This window comes from Hipposideros armiger, unplaced genomic scaffold (assembly GCF_001890085.2).
Source record: "Hipposideros armiger isolate ML-2016 unplaced genomic scaffold, ASM189008v1 scaffold_49, whole genome shotgun sequence".
Classification (NCBI taxonomy): Eukaryota; Metazoa; Chordata; class Mammalia; order Chiroptera; family Hipposideridae; genus Hipposideros; species Hipposideros armiger.
This window is the reverse complement of record NW_017731399.1, coordinates 1529658-1553179: the sequence shown is the minus strand read 5'-3', so window position 1 is coordinate 1553179 and position 23522 is coordinate 1529658. Positions and strand designations below refer to the sequence as shown.

At 50.6% G+C, this 23522-nt stretch overlaps 1 protein-coding gene across 2 annotated transcripts; it reads right to left on the bottom strand.

The window, feature by feature from the left end:
• Positions 1-637: 637 nt before the first annotated feature.
• Positions 638-21871, bottom strand: TGFB3 (transforming growth factor beta 3). Of its 2 annotated transcripts, none has more exons than XM_019640473.1 (7): positions 20132-21869; positions 12560-12723; positions 12137-12266; positions 6990-7097; positions 5147-5318; positions 2835-2988; positions 638-1911 (listed from the first exon to the last, which is right to left on the bottom strand). In XM_019640473.1, exons 1-7 carry the CDS (start codon positions 20469-20471, stop codon positions 1753-1755), a joined length of 1227 nt encoding a protein of 408 aa, XP_019496018.1. In that variant the 5' UTR covers positions 20472-21869; the 3' UTR covers positions 638-1752. The 2 variants fall into 2 exon arrangements, with proteins under 2 accessions (XP_019496018.1, XP_019496017.1); XM_019640472.1 differs by having other exon boundaries at positions 728-1911; positions 5147-5351; positions 20132-21871.
• Positions 21872-23522: the final 1651 nt, after the last annotated feature.

Genomic DNA, 23522 nt, shown 5'->3' with positions numbered 1-23522 from the left:
AGGAATGTGTTTTCGGGAGCTGCTGGATGGTTCCGCGCTACAGATGGCTGCTTTGGGTGGACATGCGGCCACGTATAATTCTCCATTGCTTTGGGATCTGTGACCTCAGGAGGGAACAGCAAGATCGTGCTTTTCTTGCCTTGTCCCATTCCCAGATCCCTGACAAGGCCTGTTGTCTGAGAAGGGGCTCCTGGGAGCTCTTTTAGGCTTCACCTGGTAACACGATTGGCAGCTTCTTCTTAGGCCATTTGCCACCGACAGTTTCTCTTATTCTCTGATTTAAAGTGTGAGAGGAGATTTTTTAAAATGATGATTTTGGTAACTTATAGTGAATGTCCAAACCAACACATTTTCATAGACAAGTGTTCATGCCAAGTGATGTTTGCCCATGGTTAACTGGAGGTCCAATTCATATACTGGACTTTGCAAATCTGAGCCACTGCCTCAGTGTGTCTGAGAATAATACACACTTAAAGGAAAAAGGAAACACAAACGATATTGCGTTCTTCTCAGCAGAAGGCAGCCCCGTGTGCTGCTGTCAGGGGCATTCCCGCTAAGCAGTGTGTTCGAGGTTTGAGATTCTCTGCCCCAGATTCCAGTTACCTCCGATTAGTAGGTGTGGACATGGAATTAAGAAAAGAGTAAGTAAGGATATTTACCGAGTCAGACGTGCACCTTAGAATAAGGCTTTTACTATTCTAGAAGCAATCTTCCAGATGAAACGATCCAAGATTCCCCAAAAATATTTATTTATACAAAGATTTCGAGAGTAATATTTGTATTTGTCTTTATACCTCAGTCTACGCGTCTGGGGCCAAGTCAGTGTGTGGCACACGTGCAACTTCCCCCCCCACCCCCCAGGCCCCACGCGTGGTAGCACCTGCTTCCAGGAACACCAGGTGAACACAGGGTCTCGGGGTGAGGGGGGACCCATAATGCCCCAAAGGCTGCACGGACCCAAAATTCAGGTATGTGCACCCTGACCTGGAAGGTGTCTAGCCAAATGTCCAAGGGGAAATACGATCTAGGAAGAAGGCGAGAGGAGGGACCCAGAGGGCTGGCAGGAGAGGGTTCGTTCCCACCTTCTGCTGCTGAGTTCAGCGTATCCACAAGGCCCACTATAGTTGGTGGCCCGGGAACTACATGACCTGGACTTTCTCCCTGTAATGACCCTCGATGCTGATGGATGTCAAGAGGACGGTTTGCAAAAATAGCAGATTTGTCCTTAATCCCAGGTAGCATGAGATACAATGCTGGGACCATGTCTCGGTAACCTGTCTGAAGAAAAATGCTTGCCTTGTGTAGCGTAATCCAGATTTCCTAGAGCAGACATGGGGCAGCAATGAGCAAATCTGACCTCAGATCAGAAGTGTCTTCCAGCCTGGCCCTGGCCCAGCCGTTCTCTGCCCTTCCTCCCTCGGTATCCCGCACCCCATTGCCGGACGACGTGTCGACTTGCCATCCCTCTTCCTCCGTCCCCACCACCTCTGTCTACATCACAGAAAACCTGTGTGTTCTGAAGAGTTCGGCCTCCCCCTCACCAAACCCACACTTTCTTTACCACAGTGATTCTCAGAGCCAGCAAGAAAGAGAAATGTTCCAAAAGGGAACCTCCGTCTCCGCCATTTTCCTGGAGCTGCAGGTTGTGGGCTCCAGGCCTCGAGGTGAGGTCTGTTGCTTTTGTGTTTCCCGAGGAGCAGGCAGTCAGGCAGTGGCAGTTCTCTCTCCTCTCTCTCTGTCGCAGGTGGGGTCTCAGCTACACTTACAGGACTTCACCACCATATTAGAGAGATGTTCCACCTTGGGGGTCCTCCCAACATAGTACAGGATGGTCAGGGGCTCCAGGTCCTGGGGCACGCAGCAAGGGGAGGCAGATGCTTCAGGATTCAAGGTGTTGTACAGGCCCAGCACCTGGAGAGGATATATCGTTCAGAGGTTGCAAAGCTGAGCCTCCAGCCGGGAGTCCTCGGAAAGCTCGAGGGGCTGCTCCAGAGACTGAGCAAGTGGTCGGCTGGCCATGGGTGCGGTTCCCTTTTGGGTGAGCGCCTAGGGCTGCTCGTCCAGAGAGGAGGAGTGAGAGCATCTGCGCTTGTGTGTTAACAGTTCCCGCATATAGCAGATGTTGGGGGGGCTTTAAATTGAGAATGAAATTCTCTCTGTGTTAAGAAAACTCCTGTATTGGTCTTCCTATCTCTAACTGGTCACTTTGGTGAGAAATGTTCTCACAAAACATTGCCATTTAGTAAATGCCAGAGTGTGGGGCCCCGGACAGGACCAGGAATTATGAACTATAAGGAAACATGCTTCATAAATTCCTGCCCTAATTTTGATTCCCCTGGAGGGACAGACAAGCTGGTTTCAGAGTCATGGACTTCCCTGTCTCCCCTTTTCTTCCTATTGTTTCATATAGCTTCTTCTGCGTGCTTTACATTGCCTTTCAAAACAACTTTGCTGCCTTCAAGAGGATGGAATCACCAGAGTCCTCTAACTGATGGTAAAAGCCATTATCCCCCAACATGTCTTGCCAGCCATGTGCACATATCTCTGACATATAGGGTGGCATGTGATAACTAATTAATTTCCAGAATGGTACAAAAGCTTTAGACAAAGCAAATAAAATGTCTGGTTGAAACTATGGAAGAAATTACAAAGGGCAGAACGTGACCAAGTGGGGATGGGCCAGGGAGCCAAGATCAGAACCTCTACAAGAGGGGTTTTACGCGCCCCGAGCCATCATTTGCTCATTCACAGTCAGTCCTTCTTGCATCCTTTTTAACAAGTGGCCTGGCTGGCTCAGCCCCAGTGCCCCCTACGGCATGAGCCCTCCTCCATACCTTGCTGTGGGTTGTGTCTGCACTGCGGAGGTACGGGCAAGGGCCTGAGCAGAAGTTGGCGTAGTAGCCCTTAGGTTCATGGACCCATTTCCAGCCCAGATCCTGCCGGAAGTCAATGTAGAGAGGGCGCACACAGCAGTTCTCCTCCACGTTGCTACAACACAAGACACATGTATAGAAAAGCAACCTAAAAGGAAGCCACGAATATAAAAAAACTTCGCAAATGGCTCTCATATTTGCGCTTGGAGTCCTTTCTGGTTACCGTAAGAATGTTGCTCTCGTCAGTGAAATCCCAGGTTCAAGTTCATCAAGACTAGAAAGGCATCTTCTGTACCAAAGACCATGATCCCAGGGACATAATAGGCAGGTATAGATGATGCATGAGGAAGAGAGAAAAGGCAGAGGTGGCCCTGCCCCCTTTTACATTCTGAATCAAAACAGAGACAAATTGCTCCACATAAAACCAAGCACTGAATGTTCTTAGCCAGCTGAGCTTTGTGGAGGTTGGCTTTGTTGTTACCTTCCTACTGTGCCTCCAACAAGTCTAAGCTCATGCAGCCTATATACTATAGTAGATGGCTGCTTAGACGAAATCTTGAGACCATCGAATCAAAATGAGGTATATCCTTCTATTAGACTCATGATTCCTAGATGACCCCCAAATGTGATTATCAGGCCACTTGAATTCTGTTGCCTGCAGAAATCCATTTGGCAATACCCCTGGTCAAGTGGGCAGCTAGTCTGTACTTCAATGTCTGCTGAGACCTAGAACTTGGTACTTCCAAAGGCAGGTGTTGGCCAAAATCTGGCTTCTTGTGGGTTCCCAGGGTGAACCATGGCAGATACTCTTGGTTATCTATTCAATAGCCATCTCTGCTCCCCTCTCCCTTGCTGCTTCCCATTACAGAGTCTAGAACACCAGATCCTTGTTTTCCTGGCCTCCATTGCAGGTCGGGGTGGTCATATATAATCCAGCAGTGACCAATCAGACATACGAGGAGAAGTGTGAGGGCCGATTCTGGCAAAAATATTTGATTCTATATATAAATCATAGATGGATGAGGAAAGCTGCTGCTCTGCCTCTTCCCCGTTCCTGTCTTGAGCATGAAAGAGGTACCTGGAGCTCTAGCAGGCATCGCTGTGACCATAAACAAGAGGGTGAAAAGCAAGCCAGCATATTAAGCATGGCAGACCAGAGAGCGAGAAAGCCAGCATCCCAACGACATACTCAAGCAGCCAGACCAACCCTGAGCCTGCTGCTACAGGCTTCTTGCGAACAAGAAATCCTACATGGTTTAGGCCACTGTTCCTTGCAGCCAAGGACATTCATTCCTAACTGATTCAGAGCCACATACAAGTAGAACAAATACACGTGCCAGCCTTCAGGCAGTTATAGGCAGCCATTGCCCCACCCCTCACCCCTTCTGTTCCCCAAGCTCAACATCCCTCATTCATTTGCTTGTTCCTAATAAGACGTGGTTTTAAGATCTAAAAATTTCCAAGTCATTCTACCCAGCTCCATCTAGGCATCCTCCTCTCCAGCCAAACTGACCCATTCACTCCCCTTTACTGGAAGTGCTTCACCCTCCCCACATCTCCACCTACCCAAACCTCACTCATCCTCCAAGGCTCAGATTCCACACCCTCCTGAAGCCCTTACTGCACCCATAGATGAGCTCCAAATTCTTAAAGCACTTGATCCTTCAGGCCTTCTCATGGCTGTGGTCATTTTCTACCTTTCAGTAATCTCCATGCATGCTTTAGCAGCCCCCTCCTTTACACACAGAAGCTAAACTACTAAATAAGAGAAGAGGCCCTGTCTTTTTAATCTTTTCACAAAGACTACCCAACTACTTCTGAATTCGTTTCATTAGATTCCTCGCTGCAAATGGAGACTGCCCTATTTTTCCTCATCTGGTAGCATCTTTAGTCCCCTCAGGGAACTGAGCACTTCTTTCATGGAAATTCCTGCATTACTCTCCCTGCCATGCAAACACACCCTCCAAGCCCTTTAAAACATGAGACCCATGGAGAGGCTTCCTCCAAGCCTCTCCAATCCAAACCATTTTAGCAACACTCTCCTCCTTGGGTACTTTATCCAGGGCCTTCCGGAACTGGGCTGCAGAAAAGCTGGGGGGGGGGGGTCCCAGAAAAACAAAGAGATTTGTAAGAGGTTTTAAATCTTTCCTGGAGACATTTGTGCATAGCACCAGGGACCTTCCGGCTGAGCTCAGCGCAGCCAGCATCGGCCTGGGGCCTGCCCCACAGCAGACACCCCGCAGCTCACGGCTCCTGAGTGGGCCCAGGCTCACCTGAAGCAATAATTGGTGTCCAGGGCCCGCTTCTTCCTCTGACTCCCCTGGGCCGGGTTGTCCAGCCGATGTGGAGGGATCATCATGAGGATCAGGTGAGGGTTGTGGTGGTCCTTCTGCTTCCGGAGGCGCCCCAGGTCTCCACGGCCGTGGTCGTCATCACTGTCCACGCCTGCGGAAGGGAAGGAGGGCAGCAAGCTCCTGTCTGAGGAAGGGAGAGCGGAGGCTGCTTTCTCAGCCCATCCCCTCTGCCCAGGAAGAGGGACAGTGCCGTCTGCGGGGAAGGCGTGTGGTAAGGGGCAGCTTCCAGTGCTGCAGGAAGTGGGGGGACTGGCATCAAAGGACCCACAAGACACCCCTGGTCGGATCCTGCATGACTCTTATGCACACATGTGCCAAAGGGCAGAGAGCCCCTCCCGAGGGGCTCCTGGGGTCTTCAGGGATCCATGAAGCATCTCTGTCCCTGGGTGGTGGCCTAACATTCCTTTGGGCTGTCAGTTTAGATTCGGGGACTTAGAATCTTGGGGTGTATGAGTTTCCCCTTATGATCTGGAATGATCAAGATAGCACAGAAGTCCCCCCACACACACACACACACACACAGTTTAAGGTGTCACAATTTAATACAGCTTGAATGGGAGCCAGATAAAGAAACTGAGTAATTGTTACCATTTACACCGTACTTATAGTTCAAGTGTTTTCACTATAAAACTCTGGTGAGCTAATGAAGTGCATGATAAACAGCTTAGCAAACTCTGGAAAGAAACCCTGTTATTTCATCGGAAAAGAAAAAGACTGAAGAGTGAGTTAGAAAGAGTCTCGTGTAAAAGGAGATCTGTTTTGTGACAGCTGCTGGCTGCTGTCCATCTCCACCAAGGACAGGATCACGAGGCATTTTATGTACATAGTGGCAGGAGGGACTCAGACCTCACGAAGGAGCACTAGGCCTGTGAGACAACTGAGAGGCCTGGATTTCCAATTTCCTTTTAGGAAAATCTTTGTAAACAAAACTGTTTACTGAAGCAGGAGGATTTTGTCCTAACCTGCCCTGTAGGTAAGGACTCTAAAGGTCTTCTGAACCCTGAGGTTCTATGATTAGGACATCAAATGCTCAGCTTTAAAAAAAAAAAGACTCTGAAACAGAGCCCATGAAGGGTGAAAGGGCTGCCCTGGGCTGGGAGCCAAGAGAAGCCGGCACCTCTTTACCAGACGAGCCTCTGATCTCAGGCTTTGACTTGGTTGGTTTGACCTTGACAAACCACCTGGCCACAGGTATGCCTCAGTTACCCAAAATGGGACTATCAAAGGAAAAGACAACATCCCTGAAACCCAGAGATTGTCTAGGCTGAGCACCTTAGAAACATATTGAAAAACCAGAAATGACTTTCAACACAAGCACCCTGAGCTCCAAAGCCGCCATTCAAAACCAGATGCCTCCTAGGCGAGGATCAGGTGGGCTCTGTGACACTTGGCAGGCTCCGTAGTCAGGGCACTCACATTATAGCCACTAACGTTCATTTCTTTTAGGGAAGGGGAAGTCCACTATTACTTGTTGAGCATTCCTGGCACAGTGTTTTACACTTGTCATCTCATTTAATTTGTATAAAAACCCTATGAAAGAGGTACACTCACCCCCATTTTACTGACTGAGCTCAGGTACTGCTTACCTACACTATCTTCCAAATGCTAACGTATTCTCTATATCTAGAAATTGTAAGCCACACTCTGCTCTTGGGGCAAAGCAGAGTCACTAGAGTACGAAATAGTCGGCCATCTCTATGAGGGCATTTGGTTCCTTTTCCCGGGGTCTGGTAGGGTTCTCCTGTTCAAGCCATTTTGTTACCTTTGAATTTGATTTCCATCACCTCGTGAATGTTTTCCAGGATATCTCCGTTAGGCTGAAAGGTGTGACATGGACAATGAATGCTGATTTCCAGGCCTAAGTTGGACTCTGCAAAGTAAGACACAGAGTCGGTGAGAAAAGCGCTTTGTGTGATGGAGACGTGTACCCACCCCGCCCATGCATGGGAGGCCCAGGGCCTCTGCTTCCACAGACAGTCACAGGAAGTGGGCTATGCTGAGGGTCGGAGGGGACAGACAGCGCTGCCAAAGCTCGAGTGGACTTTCACGCTCACGTTGCCACATGCCATGTATTTCTGTTACATTATGAACCAAACGGAGGTGTAAACTAGTGGGGATCGTGAAGGAGAATTTCAATAGTCATCTATTTTTAAAGGGTGGTATTAGAGGAAAAAAACTGTTAACTGCCTACTTGGGGGCAAAAGAATATGAAGATATAGGAAGGAAGGAAAAACACAGTCACACCCCCTTGGTGTTTATTGGGAGAGGGAATATTCAAGCCAAACTGCTGAGAAAGGATGAAGGGAATAGGCAATGTGACTGGGAGAGGCCAAGGAAAGGGGGAAACTGAAGAACTTTGGGGCAAAGAGGCAGTGATTCAAAAGGCCACAAACTCGAAGGGCCACAAGACGGGCGGAAGGTGGCACAGGATTAAAAGTCAGGAAGCAATGTCACAGCATAGTCACCTGCAAACAAGCAGCAGACTCAGTCTAGGTGGAAGATGCCAGCATTGCTACCGGGGCTATGACTATAGACATAGAGCAGTAGATTCCAGAGGAGATAAGATGAAAATCACGGTTACACGTGGCCATGTTTTCCTTAAGGGCGAGGTAAACGTTACTTGGCGGTTTCTTCTTTGTGAATCCTTATGCACCTTGATGGGGAAGCTGGAAATGTGAATGGCTCGCGGAGGGAAAACAGCGCAGCAAGACAGGTGTGAAACTAGAGCACAGGCCAGAGGAGACGGCAGAGGGACCAGGCCAAGGGTCCAGACGCCATGAGCTCGGAGAGAACAGTCACGAGGAGGCCTGGAGGTGCCAGGGTTTGCTGACTGATGATAGTCTGGTGCAGGAAGGCCAGCTCTGGCCTTTTCTCCTATTAGTTGTGGGATCAGGTGTTTTGGTAACAAAAATTGGGGAAGTAAGGAAATTAGTAAAAAGGGGTTGAGTGAATTGGAAGAAAAAGAAGTAGTAAAAAAAAATGTAACTAAGTTTTGTGCAGGAAAACCAGGTAGAATCTGGTATCATTTCAACTATGGTGGGTAAGACCTGGAAGTTCTCTTGATCTGGGGGCAGCAGCCAGCTATGGTCAGATGTAGCACAAGTCATGGGGGACAGATCCCATTGGGTTTTGGTCAGCATCTCAGAGAGCTGATTGCTTTGCCCTCTGAGGTTACCCTAGTTCTGTGTGAGCCTCCAGCCTTGGGTCCAACCTGGGGTCTTCCTAAACTTTGGTGTCATTGGGGAAAACCCCAAATCGTCCAGGCCAGCTCAGCATCCTTCTCATGGGCAGGATGGCCCAAGCCCAGAGATTCCAGCCTCCGTCAGGCAGACCTTGATGTCCCAGTCCTCCTGGTTAAAAACCAGCTCAATTCTTCCATAAACTCAGAGCCCCACCTCATTTGTCCTGCCCCAAATCAGGGCAGCCTCTGGAATACACTGACACCTGCTGAGCTTGAAGATTAATGTTCCCGAAGGTTGGCTCTGGTGGGGAGGAGAGGGACCAATAGAACAAGGAGCCTGAGCCCCAGTTAGGGAACAAGTGAATAGAGAGAGACGCATAAGGAGTGTCCCCTTCCTGGTTTAAGGCATCTAAAAAAGGAGCTGGAGTAGCTGAAATAAGCCTCATAAAACATAGTCTACTTCCTATTACCCAGAAGGGTTCAAGGTGAGCCGAGAGAGACCTGGAGTGGGTGTTTCTGTGATTCTGTGAATTAAAAGTCAAGGTGCAGACAGGTGTGTTGGAGAGAGTTGGGGTTAGGGTACAGGTGGTAAATGTGAGATGGTGGCCCAGCTTGGCCAACAGGCTGTGTCTAGGCAGAGAGTTCAGAGAGTGATCGCAATAATCACCAACATTTGTTGAACATTGCTATGTGTCAAGCACCACTCTAAGACTTTCATGCATTAACTCATGTAATCTTTATAATAATCTTACAAAGTAGAAACTACTAATATCCCCCATTATATAAATGAGGACACTGAGGCTTAGGGAAATTAAATGGCTTGCCCAAGGTACCCAGCCAGTGAGTGATAGAGCCATCATTCTCAAAGCAAAGATTCAAACACAGGCAGCCTGATGCCAGATCCATGCTTCCAATTGTTAGAGACGAAGAGAGACAAAGAGGGGCCAACAGAGACCACCAAGAAAGATGACTGCAGTCTCCCTAAGACGTGTCTGACCTGTCCTGAGCCACAGTGCTGGGTGTGCTCCCTGCCCCGCCTGCTAGGTGAGGCCTGGCTCTGCACACAGAGAAAACACGCTGTGTGGAGCAATAGCTCAAGGGTTTGAGGACCTGGGCCCCCAACTCTGGAGAGGGCTCTAGCCAGCTCTGGGACCCAGAAGGCAGTCTGGGAACCTGGTGCACAATAGGCTGTGAGATGTTTGCTGGATGAATGCAAGACCAGATGTGTGACTCAGTTTTGTCATTACTCCACACCACCAACCGCTCCATTTGGAGGCCATTTGCTGCCTTGTTTGGGGCCACAAACTCTGAAGAGGCCCCTGAGCTCTGCAGGAGTAAAAGTCTATGTACGATTCGCTGTGTAGAAGCACAGGCAGCATCTTCCCGAGAGGGAACTGAAGGTTCCATTGAAGAACTAACCTCAGAATTGGCAGCCGTGGAGATGGTGGGTGGGGGACCCAGAGGTTTTATTACGAAATTATCTTTTTGATGTCTCGAGGAGGATGGAAATCATTCTCAATGCAAAGTTTTCATTGAGTTCTGCAGCTGTGAAAATAAGAACTCCTTCAAGTGCTCAGGGCTTCGGAGAAATCCAAGCGGAGCTGATCAAAATCAGACAGGGTGGCTAAGAGATTCGTTTCCCTGGCTTCTCTTCTCCGTACCCATGTCGGGCTCTGGGCAGTCAGAATTCCCAACAGTGCTGCTGTCAGCAGATCCACGTAGGTTCTCCAGGCTTTTGTGTTCATGAAAGGTAGGGGAGATAGGATGGAATTTCCTGGTAACCCTGGGTGCTGAGGCAGGACCTCCAGCCCACGACCTGCAAGCTCAACCACCAGGCAATGCCCCTCAGATGGGAACTTGCAAACTCGGATGCTTATAGAGCCCCGACAGGGTATGGAAGTGAGCAAGTGAGCCTACCTACCATGCTAAGTTGGGGCTGTCAGCCTCCCTCTTGGGGAGCAGTGGGGAATGGTGGGGCCTGTGGGGCCATGAAGAATGTATGCCCCACCTCAAAGGTGGCTACTTACTCACTCCAGTGGGTCATTACCAGGAAATCTGCCCATTTTCAAGAAAGGCCAGAAGCCTAAGTTTTATGTGAAATCTAACTAAAAAACAAAACAAAACTGTTGACCACCAGTTAAATTGAAAAGAACATGTAGGCCAAGCGGTTTGTGATCTCTGCCTCAGAGCGTTAACCCCCAGTTTCCTAAAACACCAAGGACAAGGAAGGACCCACCTGCCCCAGGGAACCTGGACCTCAGTATGTGGGTGGACTGTGGCTCTGAGGCAGCTGACAACAGCAGAAAATGCTTTGTAAGCGGGAGAGAAGGAACAGATGGGACCACCAGAGGTACCCACAATCCGTTGAGCATCAGACCAGGCCGTAGCACCAGGTAAAGATGGGGAGAAACAGCGGGATGTGATGTCACAAGGCACCATGACAGTCGTGAGGCTCCATCTCTCATCCAGGCGGGAGGACCTCGGTTAAATCACTTCACTTCTCTGGGCCTCAGTTTCCTTACCTGATCCAATCAAATCTTACTCTCATGTAACAGGCCGAAAGCCATGGAAGTCTCTCAAATCCATTTGATCTTTAAAACAGCTCCATGAGGCATGCAAGGCAGGAATCATGCCCTTAGGATCCAGGTGAGGAGTGGGGGACATTTGGGGCATGTGAAGTTTGCTATGCCAACCAATTGGACAGCTCTACCTGGATGACTCCCAGACCTTTCAAACAGAATTGGCCAAAACGGAACCTTCCCCACACCTGCTCCTAGCCCTGTCTCCCCTATTTCAGTAAGTATTACCACCTCGGTGTTCAGAGTCTTAGAAGTCATCGAGACTCCGCTTGTGTCCTCACACCCCATACGGAACCCCACCTGTCCTATTGGCTTTACCTCCAAAATAGAGAATAAACCCATTGTCATCTCCATATCTGCTGCTACTGCTGTGGCTGAAGCCTGTCCTCCAGGCCCCTAAACTGCTGTTCCTGCTTCCTCCTTTGACATCATGGCGGCCAGAGGGGAACCAGAGGGAAACCCAATCACCTCACCCCATATCGCCAGCCCTGCTTATAACCCTCCCAGGACTTCTCATCACACTTGGAATAAGTCCGGAAACCTGGGCATGGCCTAATAGGTGTGAAATCATACGGCCTCAGCTACCTCTCTGAGCCCCCCTCAGCTCACTCCACCCCACTCACACCAGTCTGGTTGCTGCTGCTAGGACAAATCAAGCTTGCTCCCACCTGGGGGGGCCTGGGCCTCGTTGTTTCTTTTGAGTTATCCTGACTTTTACAGGCTGGATCCTTCTCCTCACTCAGATCTTGATGCACAAATTCCCTCTTCATAGAGGCTCTCTCTGAGCAGCCAGTGTTGGATGCCACCCAGGCATTATCACATTGCCCTCATCCTGTTTTTCATGGTACTTACCTGAAGTTCTTACTTGTCAATTTGCTTATTATGTGTCTCCCCCCGCCCCCCCAGAACAAACACCCCCGGAGTCTGGGACCTTCCCTGTCTTGTTCTCTGCTGAATCCAGGGCCTGGCTCAGAGTGAGCATTTAATGAATATTAGTTGAGCGAATAAATGAAGGACACAGAGAGTCTGGCAAAGCCAGGCTTTGAACCCAGAGTTGTGACTCCCCTAGTTCTGTCTTCTTCCCTCTGTTTCAGGAAGGAACAAGGGACCTGAGGTGCCTTTCCATGAGCATTCTCAGGGTCAGCCTACCTCTTCGTGAGAGCCATTCACGCACAGTGTCAGTGACATCAAAAGACAGCCACTCGGCGGTGCCCCGCGTGGGCAGGTTCTTGCCACCGATATAGCGCTGTTTGGCGATGTGCTCATCCGGCCGGAGTATCTACAGGGCAGAGAAAGGAGTGAGTACCCGAGACTTGGACAGAATCCCTCAGCATATGTCACAGTGCAGGAGGACAAGGGAGGGGAGGAAGAGGACACTAAAAGTTCCTGAATGTTCCTTCGTGCACCGTAGTTAACTCTTAATCCTCTTAATCACAGACACATACAGAAATGAAGACTTAGCGGAGGCACCGTTCACACCCAGGCCTGCCAAACTCTGTGCAGCGTGGAGGCCTCCCTGATATGGCAAGGGAGCTGGCTTTCCCATCGGCTGGTTTCTGGGAGGGGGCTCACCTGGAAGAGCTCTATCCTCTGTTCATTGCGCTTGGAGTTGGGGTTGGGCACCCTCAAGACCCGGAATTCTGCTCGGAACAGGTTGGTTCCATTTTTCTCCACCGAGGACACGTTGAAGCGGAAAACCTTGGAAGTGATTCCTTTGGGGCAGACGGCCAGCTCATCTAGGAGACAAAGCAGCAGGGAGAGGCACAGCATGAGCAGGAGCAGTGTGCTGCCACCAGATACTCGACTAGGGGCCCAGGTCCCCCCTGTGACCTGGGGGTGGGGGGGAGGACTCAGGGGGGCTTGAGGCCTCAGACTGAAGGTGGACATAGGAAGGCGGTCCATGGTTGCCCTGGAATCACACACAGGCTTGAGAGAGGAGCAGAGAGCCCTAGGACATGGCACTAAAGACTGGCCAGTCAAACGTCATCGCCCCCTCTCCCATTGCCTCGACATGTCAATTCTGGCAGGCTCTCCAGCCTGCTTTTTCTACTCTTTTAGAAAAGACAGATTCTCAAAAGATCTCAGCCATTCCCCCTAGTAGTTTAATTATCTCCTAGCTAGTGATTCATTCATTCATGTGTTGGTTCATTCAGGCATTCATTCATTTATTAAAAGCGTATTGAGCAAAAACTGTGTGCCAAGGATAGTGTAACAGTGGGAAGCAAAAATGAATAGACATGGCCCCTGCCTCCCAGGAGATTAATATCCAGGGGAGGTCATTAATACATGGACCCAAATAACAGGACTAGAGGGACTACTTGAGGGCCTTTGGAGGGCCAGAAGTTGCTGCAAAGAGATCAGAAGAAGGAGAAAGCAGAGAGCACTTCATGGAAGAGGTGACATTTGAGCTGGGTCCTGCAGGAGGAAAGGGTTTAAGGATGGAGAGGAAAGAAATTTCACATGGAAGGACTGCTGGAAGCAGTGGGGAGGAAATGCAAGTGAGTAAGAGGGACCCCAAGTAGCCAGGCTGGAGCAGATGAGATGAGGTCAAGATGGTAGATTGGAGCCCACCAGCAGGGAGGCTGAAATGTGTCCGACGAGTTGGATTTTATTCCATTAACGGGAGGGAGCCATAGAGAGTGTCAGAGCAGTGCAGTGACATAATCAACACTGTTTTAGACCTAATGAGACCGCATTGGCCTGACAAAGAGCCCACATCTCGAACCTGGCAGACCCACAGATGTTTCTTCAGACTGAGCGGGTCAGTCACCATTGGTTCCTTGCTCTCTAAGGGTTTTTTTCCTTGCCAGCATGTGCTATGCCAGCCTGTCACCCCAATGGCCTCTTCGTCCCTGTCCATGAGACAGAAGGCAGCAAATGCTCTTTCCCACCCCTCAGAGCCAGATAAAGGAATGAGAAAGACCCTGTCTTTTCTCCTGTACACTTTACAACCTCAAGGTCTAAGCAGCATTAACACCCAGAGAAAAACTTTCTACACAAATGATAACAATAGACAGAACTTGAAACTCAAGCTCAGAGACCCAGATTCCACACATAATGGACATGGCTGAAATGAGCTCATAATCACCCTGGGGCGGGGGGCGGTGGGGGGCAGATAGGAAGTCACGGACAAGGCGGGCAGGATCAGAGGCCTGGAAACAAGCAAATGCACTACTGATCTGCAGGAAAGGATGAGTGAGTGTTTCTGGAAACTGCCATCTGGTGGGCCTGACACTGGTTCTTAGAAAATTAATGGAACAGATGTTAGGAAAACAAATGTGTGAATGCTGGCTAATGAAGCCCTGATTAATAATTGGCTTTGAAATATTGCCAGCTCTTCCCTGAATCATTTCAGATAGAACCAGAGAGAGGAATCATGATGGCAATTTAATTTTTAAGTTTATGAGTTTGTAACCCTCTAGACATTTTGGTTAAGCTCCTTGGACTGGCAACACTCTCAACTGACATACTTGGTTCTTGAAGGAGCTGTCATCAACATGGCTTCAGTTATAACAGTATACCTCCAGTAACTGTTGAAAGAGGGAGTAAAGGGTACGTCAGTGCAATGTGCTCATTGCTGTAAAAAGGAAAAGGGGAGCAGAAATGGCACATGGTAGTGAAGGAAATCAGCGTGGGGTCAAGATAATGGGAAGTGGAGATGGCGGGAGCAGTGAGCTAAGAGAGACACCCTAAGTGACCATCTCTCCCTTGGTTTCTTCCAGCCCATCAATCAGATATCTGTTCTCTAAGATGGGACTCACTCCTCTTGGTGGGAATTTCAAGGAGATTTCAAGAAGAAGGTGAGAAGTGTCTTTTTTTATCACTGGGATCTACAGATTTCTAATAGAGTTACAAGGGATGTTAAGAGTCATCTAGTGCAACACTCTTCAGATGAAGAAACTGATGTCCAAGGGGATCCTGGCCAGGGTCACCCATGAGCAAATTGACTCTAGTAAGCACAGCTCAGACATAATTATTACTAATTTAAAAAGAATTTCATAGGAGAGAAAAAAATACAAATATAATCTTCCTGACAACTAAATCCACTGAATAATAATGATGTTTTAAATAATCTGTGGAGTAAAAGTATAACTAAACAAAATGCAGTGACACCACCTTACATTTCACAGAGCTTTTTTTAACTCACTTGGTCCTCTCACAGTCCTTGAAGAGAATGAGAATAAGTCAAATTTACCATTTACAAATGAGAAAAGTGAATGTCAGGAAAGTTAAATGACTTTCCCAAGGTCACTCAGCCAGTAGGTGGCAGAGGTGGGATTTGAACCCAGGTCTTCTGATTTACTTACTGAAGCAAAGACTCTGGACGTTAGAGGGGACCTGAGGGATCGTCTCATGGGGTGATGGTTTCACCCACAAAATATGGCAGGATTCCATGCAGTGAGTCTAGAGAACCAACCTATGCCTCAGACAAGAGCCAGTTCTTAGTCTGTTTTGTAGTTAAGTCCTGCTTTGGCAGAACACGAGTGTTATTGAGAGCTGGACTAGCAGGCCGACCTTTACAAATTAAATTATGACCAACTTTTTCCATGAACACACAAAATATATAGATTGATGGCTGCCATTTTCTCTTTTGTGCTATAGGGCCAGGAAAACAAGCAAAAAAAAAAAAATGCATGTAGAGTATTCATGGAAAATCCTGGGAACAGCTGTCCATGTTTAGACCAGGCCCTTTAAAATGTTTTCAGACACCTGGGCTCCTAGATGTGCCTTTGCTTGTATACATTTCTGCTAGTAAAATCACTGCTGGTTCCAGTGACGGGACTACATGTGTCAGTGTGGCCGAGCTTCTTTACCCCAGCTGTACAGTAGAATCACCTGGAGATCTCTCAAACCAGACGCTGCCCGGACCCACTGCCCAGGAGAGAGTCTCACTACCTTGGCGTGTGGGTGGGTCCAGGGCTTGCTTTTTCTTTTTTAAGATCTCCAGATGATTCTAATATGCAGCCAAAGTTGAGAACCACACTTTATAGTGCTCTGCAAAGGGTACCATGGCTTCCAGATGTTCTGGAAGTTTGAGAAACCACAGCTTTAATGGTTTAACCTTTAAATGGGTTAAGCTTTAAATGTATTAGACATGTTGTTTGTCCAATGCATCATTTTTTTTTAAATTTGAATTAGAAGCCCATAAACATTGTAAGCCTGTGTTAAAAGTGGAGAAAGTTCACAGAAAGATCCAGATTTTCTGCTCTTCTGGGAAATGGTAAGATCTAGTCAACCTGGACCCACAGTCCTACCTGCCAAAATCAGCAGGAGCTGAGTAGTGGGTGCCCCTTTTTAATGGGGCACATGCGCTCCAAGTCCTCCCACCCCCACCAGCCTTCCTTCACACTCTATTCTCTCCGTGAACCAAGGCCAAGGGTCCCACGTGGTTTGCCCTGTGCTTGTGCTGTGCCTTTCCTTCTAGATCATTTGCATGAGCTGCCTGGCCTCTGTGGGCACTTGTGTTTGCAGCCCCTCAAGGACAGCTTTTGCCCTCACTCGCTGAGCTTCAGTGAGTTGGAGAAGCAATAGGGAGCTTGTTGAACTACAGTTCCCCCAGGACCCAACCCCCAGAGATTGTGATCCTGTAAGGGTGAGGTGAGGCCTGAGAAGCCTCAGTTTTCACATTTACTTAGCCTCTGGACCACACTTGGAGAAACACTGACCTCGTACGCGAGGGCATTGGCACCAGAACACATGAGTTCTTTCAATACATATTTCAATTTTCAGAATGAACAAAATCTAGATGCAGCAGCCAGAAGAAAAAGAGAGGCGAAAATATCAAGTTGTCTCTCTCCTCAGGAATTCTGGGTTTGCTGGTTCTCTTCCGCACTGCCCTCGGATGAAAAGAGTCTCCTGCCAGACACAGGTAATTACAAGCCAGGAGATAAAACGACACCCACTCTGGTGATAGCTTGATAACAAGGATGACATAGGAACTGGAAAAGCTGTGTCCTTCCCCACCACGTGAGCCAGAGAAAGCCTCGACCCACTTCCCACAGCAAAATCCTGGAGAACTATAAAAGGAATCGCAGTTTTGCCTTCACTCCCCAGCAGACTGTGTTGACTCATCCCAGATGTAACCATAAAATCGTTTCAGCTAAAAGCGCCTTTGAGATTATCCCTGACTTTATAGATGAGGAAACTGAGGCTCAGGGAGGTGACTTACCCACTTCCACGTGGTGTACCTGCTGAACCTGCTTAAGACTCTTCATTAGATAAAGAAAACCCCTTTCACTGAATTTGGGGGATCATTTGTGGCAGTATGAATCTCCTGGCCATAAAAATAGGCAAAGCTAAGAAAGAACGCACCAAGTTATCCCTCTGCAATCTACCACTGGGGTTACTAAGAATAGCTCCTATCCCCTCTTGCTTGGTCCAACTCGTGTGATTCATCATGTTGTTAGGCAAAGTTCTACTGGAGCCTAAGGTTACAGGTAGGACTTAAAATGTGTATTCTGCACAGTTGCATCTGTGCTTAATAGCTTGCATCCTGCAGGCAGAATGACAAGGCTAGAATCCCTGCTCTTTTTGGACAAACTGCTTAACTGGTGCACATTTCAGTCCCTTCACCTGTAAAACAGGGAAATCAGGGTACCTCTGTGACAGGGCAGAGCCAGAGAATGGGCCTTCCCTCCTTACTGTCACCCCGGTGCCCTCTCTTCTGCACCACTGGAAATGATTCCTTCCTGCACTTTGCCCTCCAGGCACTCCTGTCTCCTTGTCCCAGCTCCTGCTGTCACTTCCCTCCAGTGCCTGTGCACTGGGTAATGGAGGGGGCTGGGAGTGACAAAATGTGGAAGAGAATGTGATCTCATCCCCTCGCTGCAGAAGCTCTGGCACCCAGACCCTATCAGTGCCCCACCACAGACCCAGTGCCACCCCCTGCCTGCCGTCCACGAGGTCAGGACAGGCTCCCCACACCCCTAGCCTCCGATGATGGTTCTCTGCTCCCACTCAGCACCTCTTGGGCGTTTGCATCTGCCCACTCTTTATAAGTAGTGTGCCGTGTGTGGCTGCCTCTCCAGGGCTGGATCAGCACCTGACCAGCTGCAGGGCGGGCCCAAGCTGCGTCTGCTCAGCCTCTGTGTCACCTCCAACAGCTGCAGAGAGTCTGGGCCTGCTTCCTGTTTGCACCTGTGGGCCTCCATGGCATTGCCCATGTCTCATTGCCCACCCCTCGGCAATCCCGTATAGCATCCTGCTCACTGTGCCAGGTTTGCTCCCGGCCTGACCACAGCTCCCTGGCCCCAGGGCCACCCCTGCCTGCTACAGTTTTGAGGGCCTGCCCAGTATGTGTGCAGCCCTGCCCTGGCTTTTTCCAAGGCTATCCATTAGTTGTGCCCTGAGTCTGTGCACAGAATCGAGGTCCACTGGTACTTGCATGCCCTTGCATCTATCTGGCTCATTCATTCTCAGCAGGGGATTCCAGGTGGGATGGGCCCTGGTGGCGCAGAATCCCTCCTCCCTGGGACTCCTCCTGACCTGGATCACTAAGGCCCCAGGCCTTCTCTCTTACCCTGGACTCTCCTCAAACCTCTCCTGCCGGCCTCAGCTTTCCACCCTGCTCAACATCTGTGGCCACTACTACTCCTGCCTTCATGGGTGTCCAGGAGGTCGGGGGCTTAGCCATCCAGCTGCTGGTGTCTCTGGGGACTGTGGGCCCCTGGCAGACCCTGAGTCAGCCCCCTCTGGAGGACCCTGGGCAGGGAGCACTAGTTCTTCCTTGTCCTCCAGCCTCCGCCCCACACAGTAGCCACATCCTAAGGCAGGGCGCTCCATGCAGCCACAGGAAACTGGAGTGGGAAGCCCTCGCCAGTAACCACAGGCTCCTGGGCCTGGTGTGGGCCAGCTCCCACTGGGGCCTTTTGCACCTTCAGCCAGAGCTGGTCCACCCATCTGCCACCCTCTCCTCTGCCTTCTCTCTAGCCAGGTTCCTTTCAGCCCCTGCAGTCCCTCCCCCGCCACCCCCACAACTGCTGACCACCCTCACCCCGCCTGCCCCATCCCACCTTCCAGCTCCCACTCTCAGCACCTCCCAGGTGAGCCGGGGCTGAGGTAGTCAGGGTGGTGAGGACACCTGCTGGTAGGAAAAGCAAACAGAAGTCTCTCAAGAGTCCCTGGCCCACGAGTGGCTCACATTCTTCCTTCCTGGGCTGTCAGTTTCTCAGCATCTGCCAAATCTCTCTCTCTCCTGTTGAGGTTTTTAAATCCCCGTTCAGTAAACACACATGACTTCCACACGTGTGCAAACACAGAGCCGCCTCACCCAGAAGCCTCCCAGCTCCTCGGCACAGACAGGAGCCTCCTGGGAGGGCACGCTCCCAGACACACGTTCCCTCTGCACCCACAGCCACACCTCCCATCCACTCTTCCCTTGACACGCAGACACGAAAGGGCCGCCAGCAATCGTCTGCATAGCCAGAGCCACAACCCTGCCTTCCTGTGTCCACAGGCCTGGAAGACACCCATTTTGAGCACAAAAAAATCTGTCTTCTGTGTAAAGCCAGACGACACATCGCCCTCAAGCACATGTACATGTGAACAGAGGTGTGTGCCCTTCCCCCATGCTCACAGCTCACATGGGTCACGAGTGTGGCAGAGACTGAAGGGCCCAGACAGTAAGAAGCTGTCTCTTGCCTGGGCTTCAAACGCTTGACAGACATTACTTTGGGGTAGGTATCCTTCTTCCCAAGAACTGGAAAAACGGAACCAGAGATGTGTCCCAGTGAGTTGTAAAAAGGAGGGAGAAGACGGAGGTCTCCGGATTCGTGGGACTTGTAGGGCTTGAGAGCAAGCCAGCCCTGCCCCTTTCTGGCACCTATATGCTTACAGTTACCCATCTGCTCGCATGGGTGAGAGCACATATGTTAATGGGACAGCACAATGCAAGCCCAAATTAAAATCAGTCAAGGATGTGATTCGAGTTCAGCAAGCAGCTCAACCACAGGGTTCCTGGCCTCCCAGAAGCGCCAGGCTCTTACCAGAACGGCTCTGTGTCCTTCCCCACCTACCTACCCAGCCCCAATTGCGCATCACACCTCCTGAGCCATGAAGGAGCCACCAACAGGCCCCCCCTCAATGGAGCTCCCTACTCTAGTTCAGACCCTCCAGAGAAGACACCCCAGCGAGGACTGGACTTACTGTGCTCCGCTAGCCCCTGGATCATGTCGAATTTATGGATTTCTTTGGCATAGTACTCCCACTCGGTGTTTTCCTGAGAGCAGCCGTCCTCCCTCTCTTCCAGCAGCTCCCGGGTGCTGTTGTAAAGGGCCAGGATCTGGTAGGGGACGTGGGTCATCACCGATGGCTCGGGAGGACTGGTGAGCCTGAGTTTGCTCAAGATCTGTCCCCTAATGGCTTCCACCCTCTTCTTCTTGATGTGGCTGAAGTCCAAGGTGGTGCAAGTGGACAGAGAGAGGCTGACCGTGGCAAAGTTCAGCAGGGCCAGGACCACCAGAGCCCTTTGCAAGTGCATCTTCATATGCGAGCCGGGGAGAGAGGCCAGGGGGGCTGCAAGGCCTGGCAAGGAGGAGACCCCAGCAGACGTGCAGAAGGAGGGAGGAAAACCAGGCGGCCTCCCTAGATCCCGAAGACTGAGGCTTGGCAAGAAGGTGCATGAACTCACTGCACTGCGAGAGCTTCAGGACTTCCAGGAAGCGCTGGCAACCCTGAGCGCGAAGAAGCCGACTGTGTGCCTTGTAGCTCTGGGTTTCTTCTCCATGTGTCTAAACAGGTTCTGCTGGGCTCTGACTCCCAGCAGGCCAGGTGGAGGGCAAGCAGAGGGCTGGGAGGGGTGGCAAGGCAGCTGGGAGTGGGAAGGGAGCTGGAGTTTTTCCTTAGGTAAAAATAAATAGAGCGGATATCTGATATTGCCAAAGGCCTCTTGGCGATGGGGAGAAAGTGGGTATTTTAAAGAAGGAGCAGAAGGACCATGGCTTAGGTCCCAAAATCAAAATCCTTGCCTTGCCCTGAGGGAGAATAAGAAAAGAGAATGAAAAAGAAAAGGAAAAAAAAATTGTTAAAAAAAAAAAAGTCAGATCACCAGTGAGTAGGTGGGGAGAGGCAGGGCTGGGCTGCTGATGGCCCAGCTAAAGGTGGGGGCAGCGCAGGACACACTTGTCTCCCGGGCACACCATTCATGCTTTCTCTTTTGTTTACACTTCCTCGGGGGCTTTCTAAATGATTTTGTTCACGCTGCCTCTTGTCTTCATTGGCTGGGATGTGGGGTTATGTGCAATTGGAAGACAGGGAGGACAGGCCCCTGGAGAGCAGCCCCAATAAATCCACTTGGACGCCCAGGGTCACCAGCACCTCAGCTTGTCTTCTCCCTCGGCCATTGCTTCTGTCCCCTGCTTCTCTTTAAAAAAATAAAGAGGAAAAGAAAAATAAAATAGAAGCCAGCTCACTGCACGCCTGCTCCGGAAAGCTGTTATTCCTTCTTTCTCATGCTTCTTCCCCTATCTCTCGCCTCCCTTGCTTATTGCCTCGGACTTGGCTTTCTGCTTCCCTCCCTTTCTCTCCCTCCTGCGTCTCCCTCTCCCTCTCTCTCCCTCTCGCTCCTCTCCCTCTCTCTCTCTCGCACACACACACATGCACACACACTGCTTTCTCTATTTCTCTCTGCTGAAATTTTATACCTCCCTCCGATGACGTCTCTGGCCCGGGTGGGGGAGGGAGGGACCAGCGCACGCAGCCTCTTTTGCTGCACGATTTTAATGTTTTAAACAGGCACAGGAAAAGCCGAGCCCATTTGAAAAATACTTTGCGAGTCCTCTAGTTCGACGTGGTAACTGAACTTTTTTTCCCCCTCTTGGAGTCACTCCGGCTACACGTTGACTGTTTTTCTGGAAAGTTACTCCGATGAATCCCCTCCCTCCTTCTCCCCAACTCCTGCGCCCTCTCCAGCTGTCAGTCCGTCCTCTCCTCGGCTGGTCTCTCGCTCCCTCCCGGGCCCCGCGTCCCGGGCGGCCCCCGGGCCAGGCCCGACACTGTGCAGGGTCGGGCGCGCGCGGGGCCTGGGCAGGGGCGGCCATGCCACCCTCAGTTGGGGCGATGCCCGGACTAGTTGCGGGCTTAGAGTTGGGTCAGCTCCGCGGCGATCCTGGCCCCGATTCTTCATTGACAAGATTGGAGTCGGGCAGCTTGCTGAAGCTTGGAGATGCTCCAGGGGCACTGAAAATGGTGGCGTTTTCCTGCAGATCGAGGGTGCCCTCTGGCGAGGCGAGGCCGTCAGTGACCGAGATTCCGCGGGTCGGAGCGGGGATGGGGAGGAGGGCTGGAGGCTGAGGTTAGGAAGAAGGGGCTGCAAGCAAGGCCGAGAAAAACAAGCCCGGGGGCCTTGGGGAGTAGCCTCCCTTTCGGTCCAACGTGCATACAAGTGCAACTCTCCCTCCCCCGAGCCCTGCTCTGCAGAGGCTCTTGCAGAAATGTCCTCCAGATGTTCGCAGCCTCCCTCCCTGCCGGGGGTTCCTCAGGGAACTGAGCCAGCGAGCGCAAAGTCAGCAGTTGGCAGGAGCCCATTTCCCAGATGGGTGAGGGGAAGCTTTCGTTCCTCGTCTCAGCATAAGCTTCTAGGTATTTTCCCAGAAGCTCAGGGAGGACAAGGCACATTGCTTCCACACGTCCCTTCCTCCCGCCGCCACAGGACTTGCTCCTGAATGAATCACTTTCCTGGGAACCAGTGCTGCTCCCCTCCACTCCATCCCGCCCCACCTCACTCCTGCCCTCCTGGACCCTTCCTGCCAGGTCTGGCTCCTGCTCCTGGCTCCTAGGCCATTAACTGAAGGGATGTTCACTGCATCCCCAGGACCATGGTTGATCAGTTTACAGTGGAGGCAACTGAGGTACAGAGCGGTTTAAAAGGCTGCACTGCTTGGAGTGGTGGAGGTGATATTTTACACAAGCTCTCTAGTTTGGGTTGGCAATATTGTCATTTGCATAACAAATGAGAAAACCTAGGTGTAGAAAGCTTAAAAGTAATCTGTCTTATAGCCAGTAGGTGTCAATACTGAGATTTGGACTGAAGAGTCTATTGCAAGAGTCTTTGAGCTTAACTACTAGGCTTTACTGCCTCTGAAATCCAGCCATCCTTTGACAAATATATTTTTTTAAGATTTTATTGGAGAATGGGGGAGGGAATAGATTTGGGGAATTGGGGAAGGGGGACAGACAAGTTGCTGTTCTTTTGTTCTTCAGTCTAGTTGTGGAGGACGTGGCTTCACTGGCCCATGTTGGTATGATCATTGCTCTTCCCGAGTGAGGCAATCAGTCGCTGGCCACTGGACAGCCGCTTATGGCGGCTCCCGCCAGCTCACACCAGCTGCTGGCTACTCACGCTGGCTGCCAGCCACTCACGGTAGTTCATGGAAGCCCACTGCAGCCCTGCTGCAGCTTACACCATCGCTGGTGATACGAGGCAGCCCAGCTCCAGGTTGAGTTGTTGTTCACCATCTTAGCTGTAGAGGGCGCAGCATCACTGGCTCTCATGTGGGATCCGAACCGGTGGCCCTGCTGCTCAGAGCTGCACTCCCAA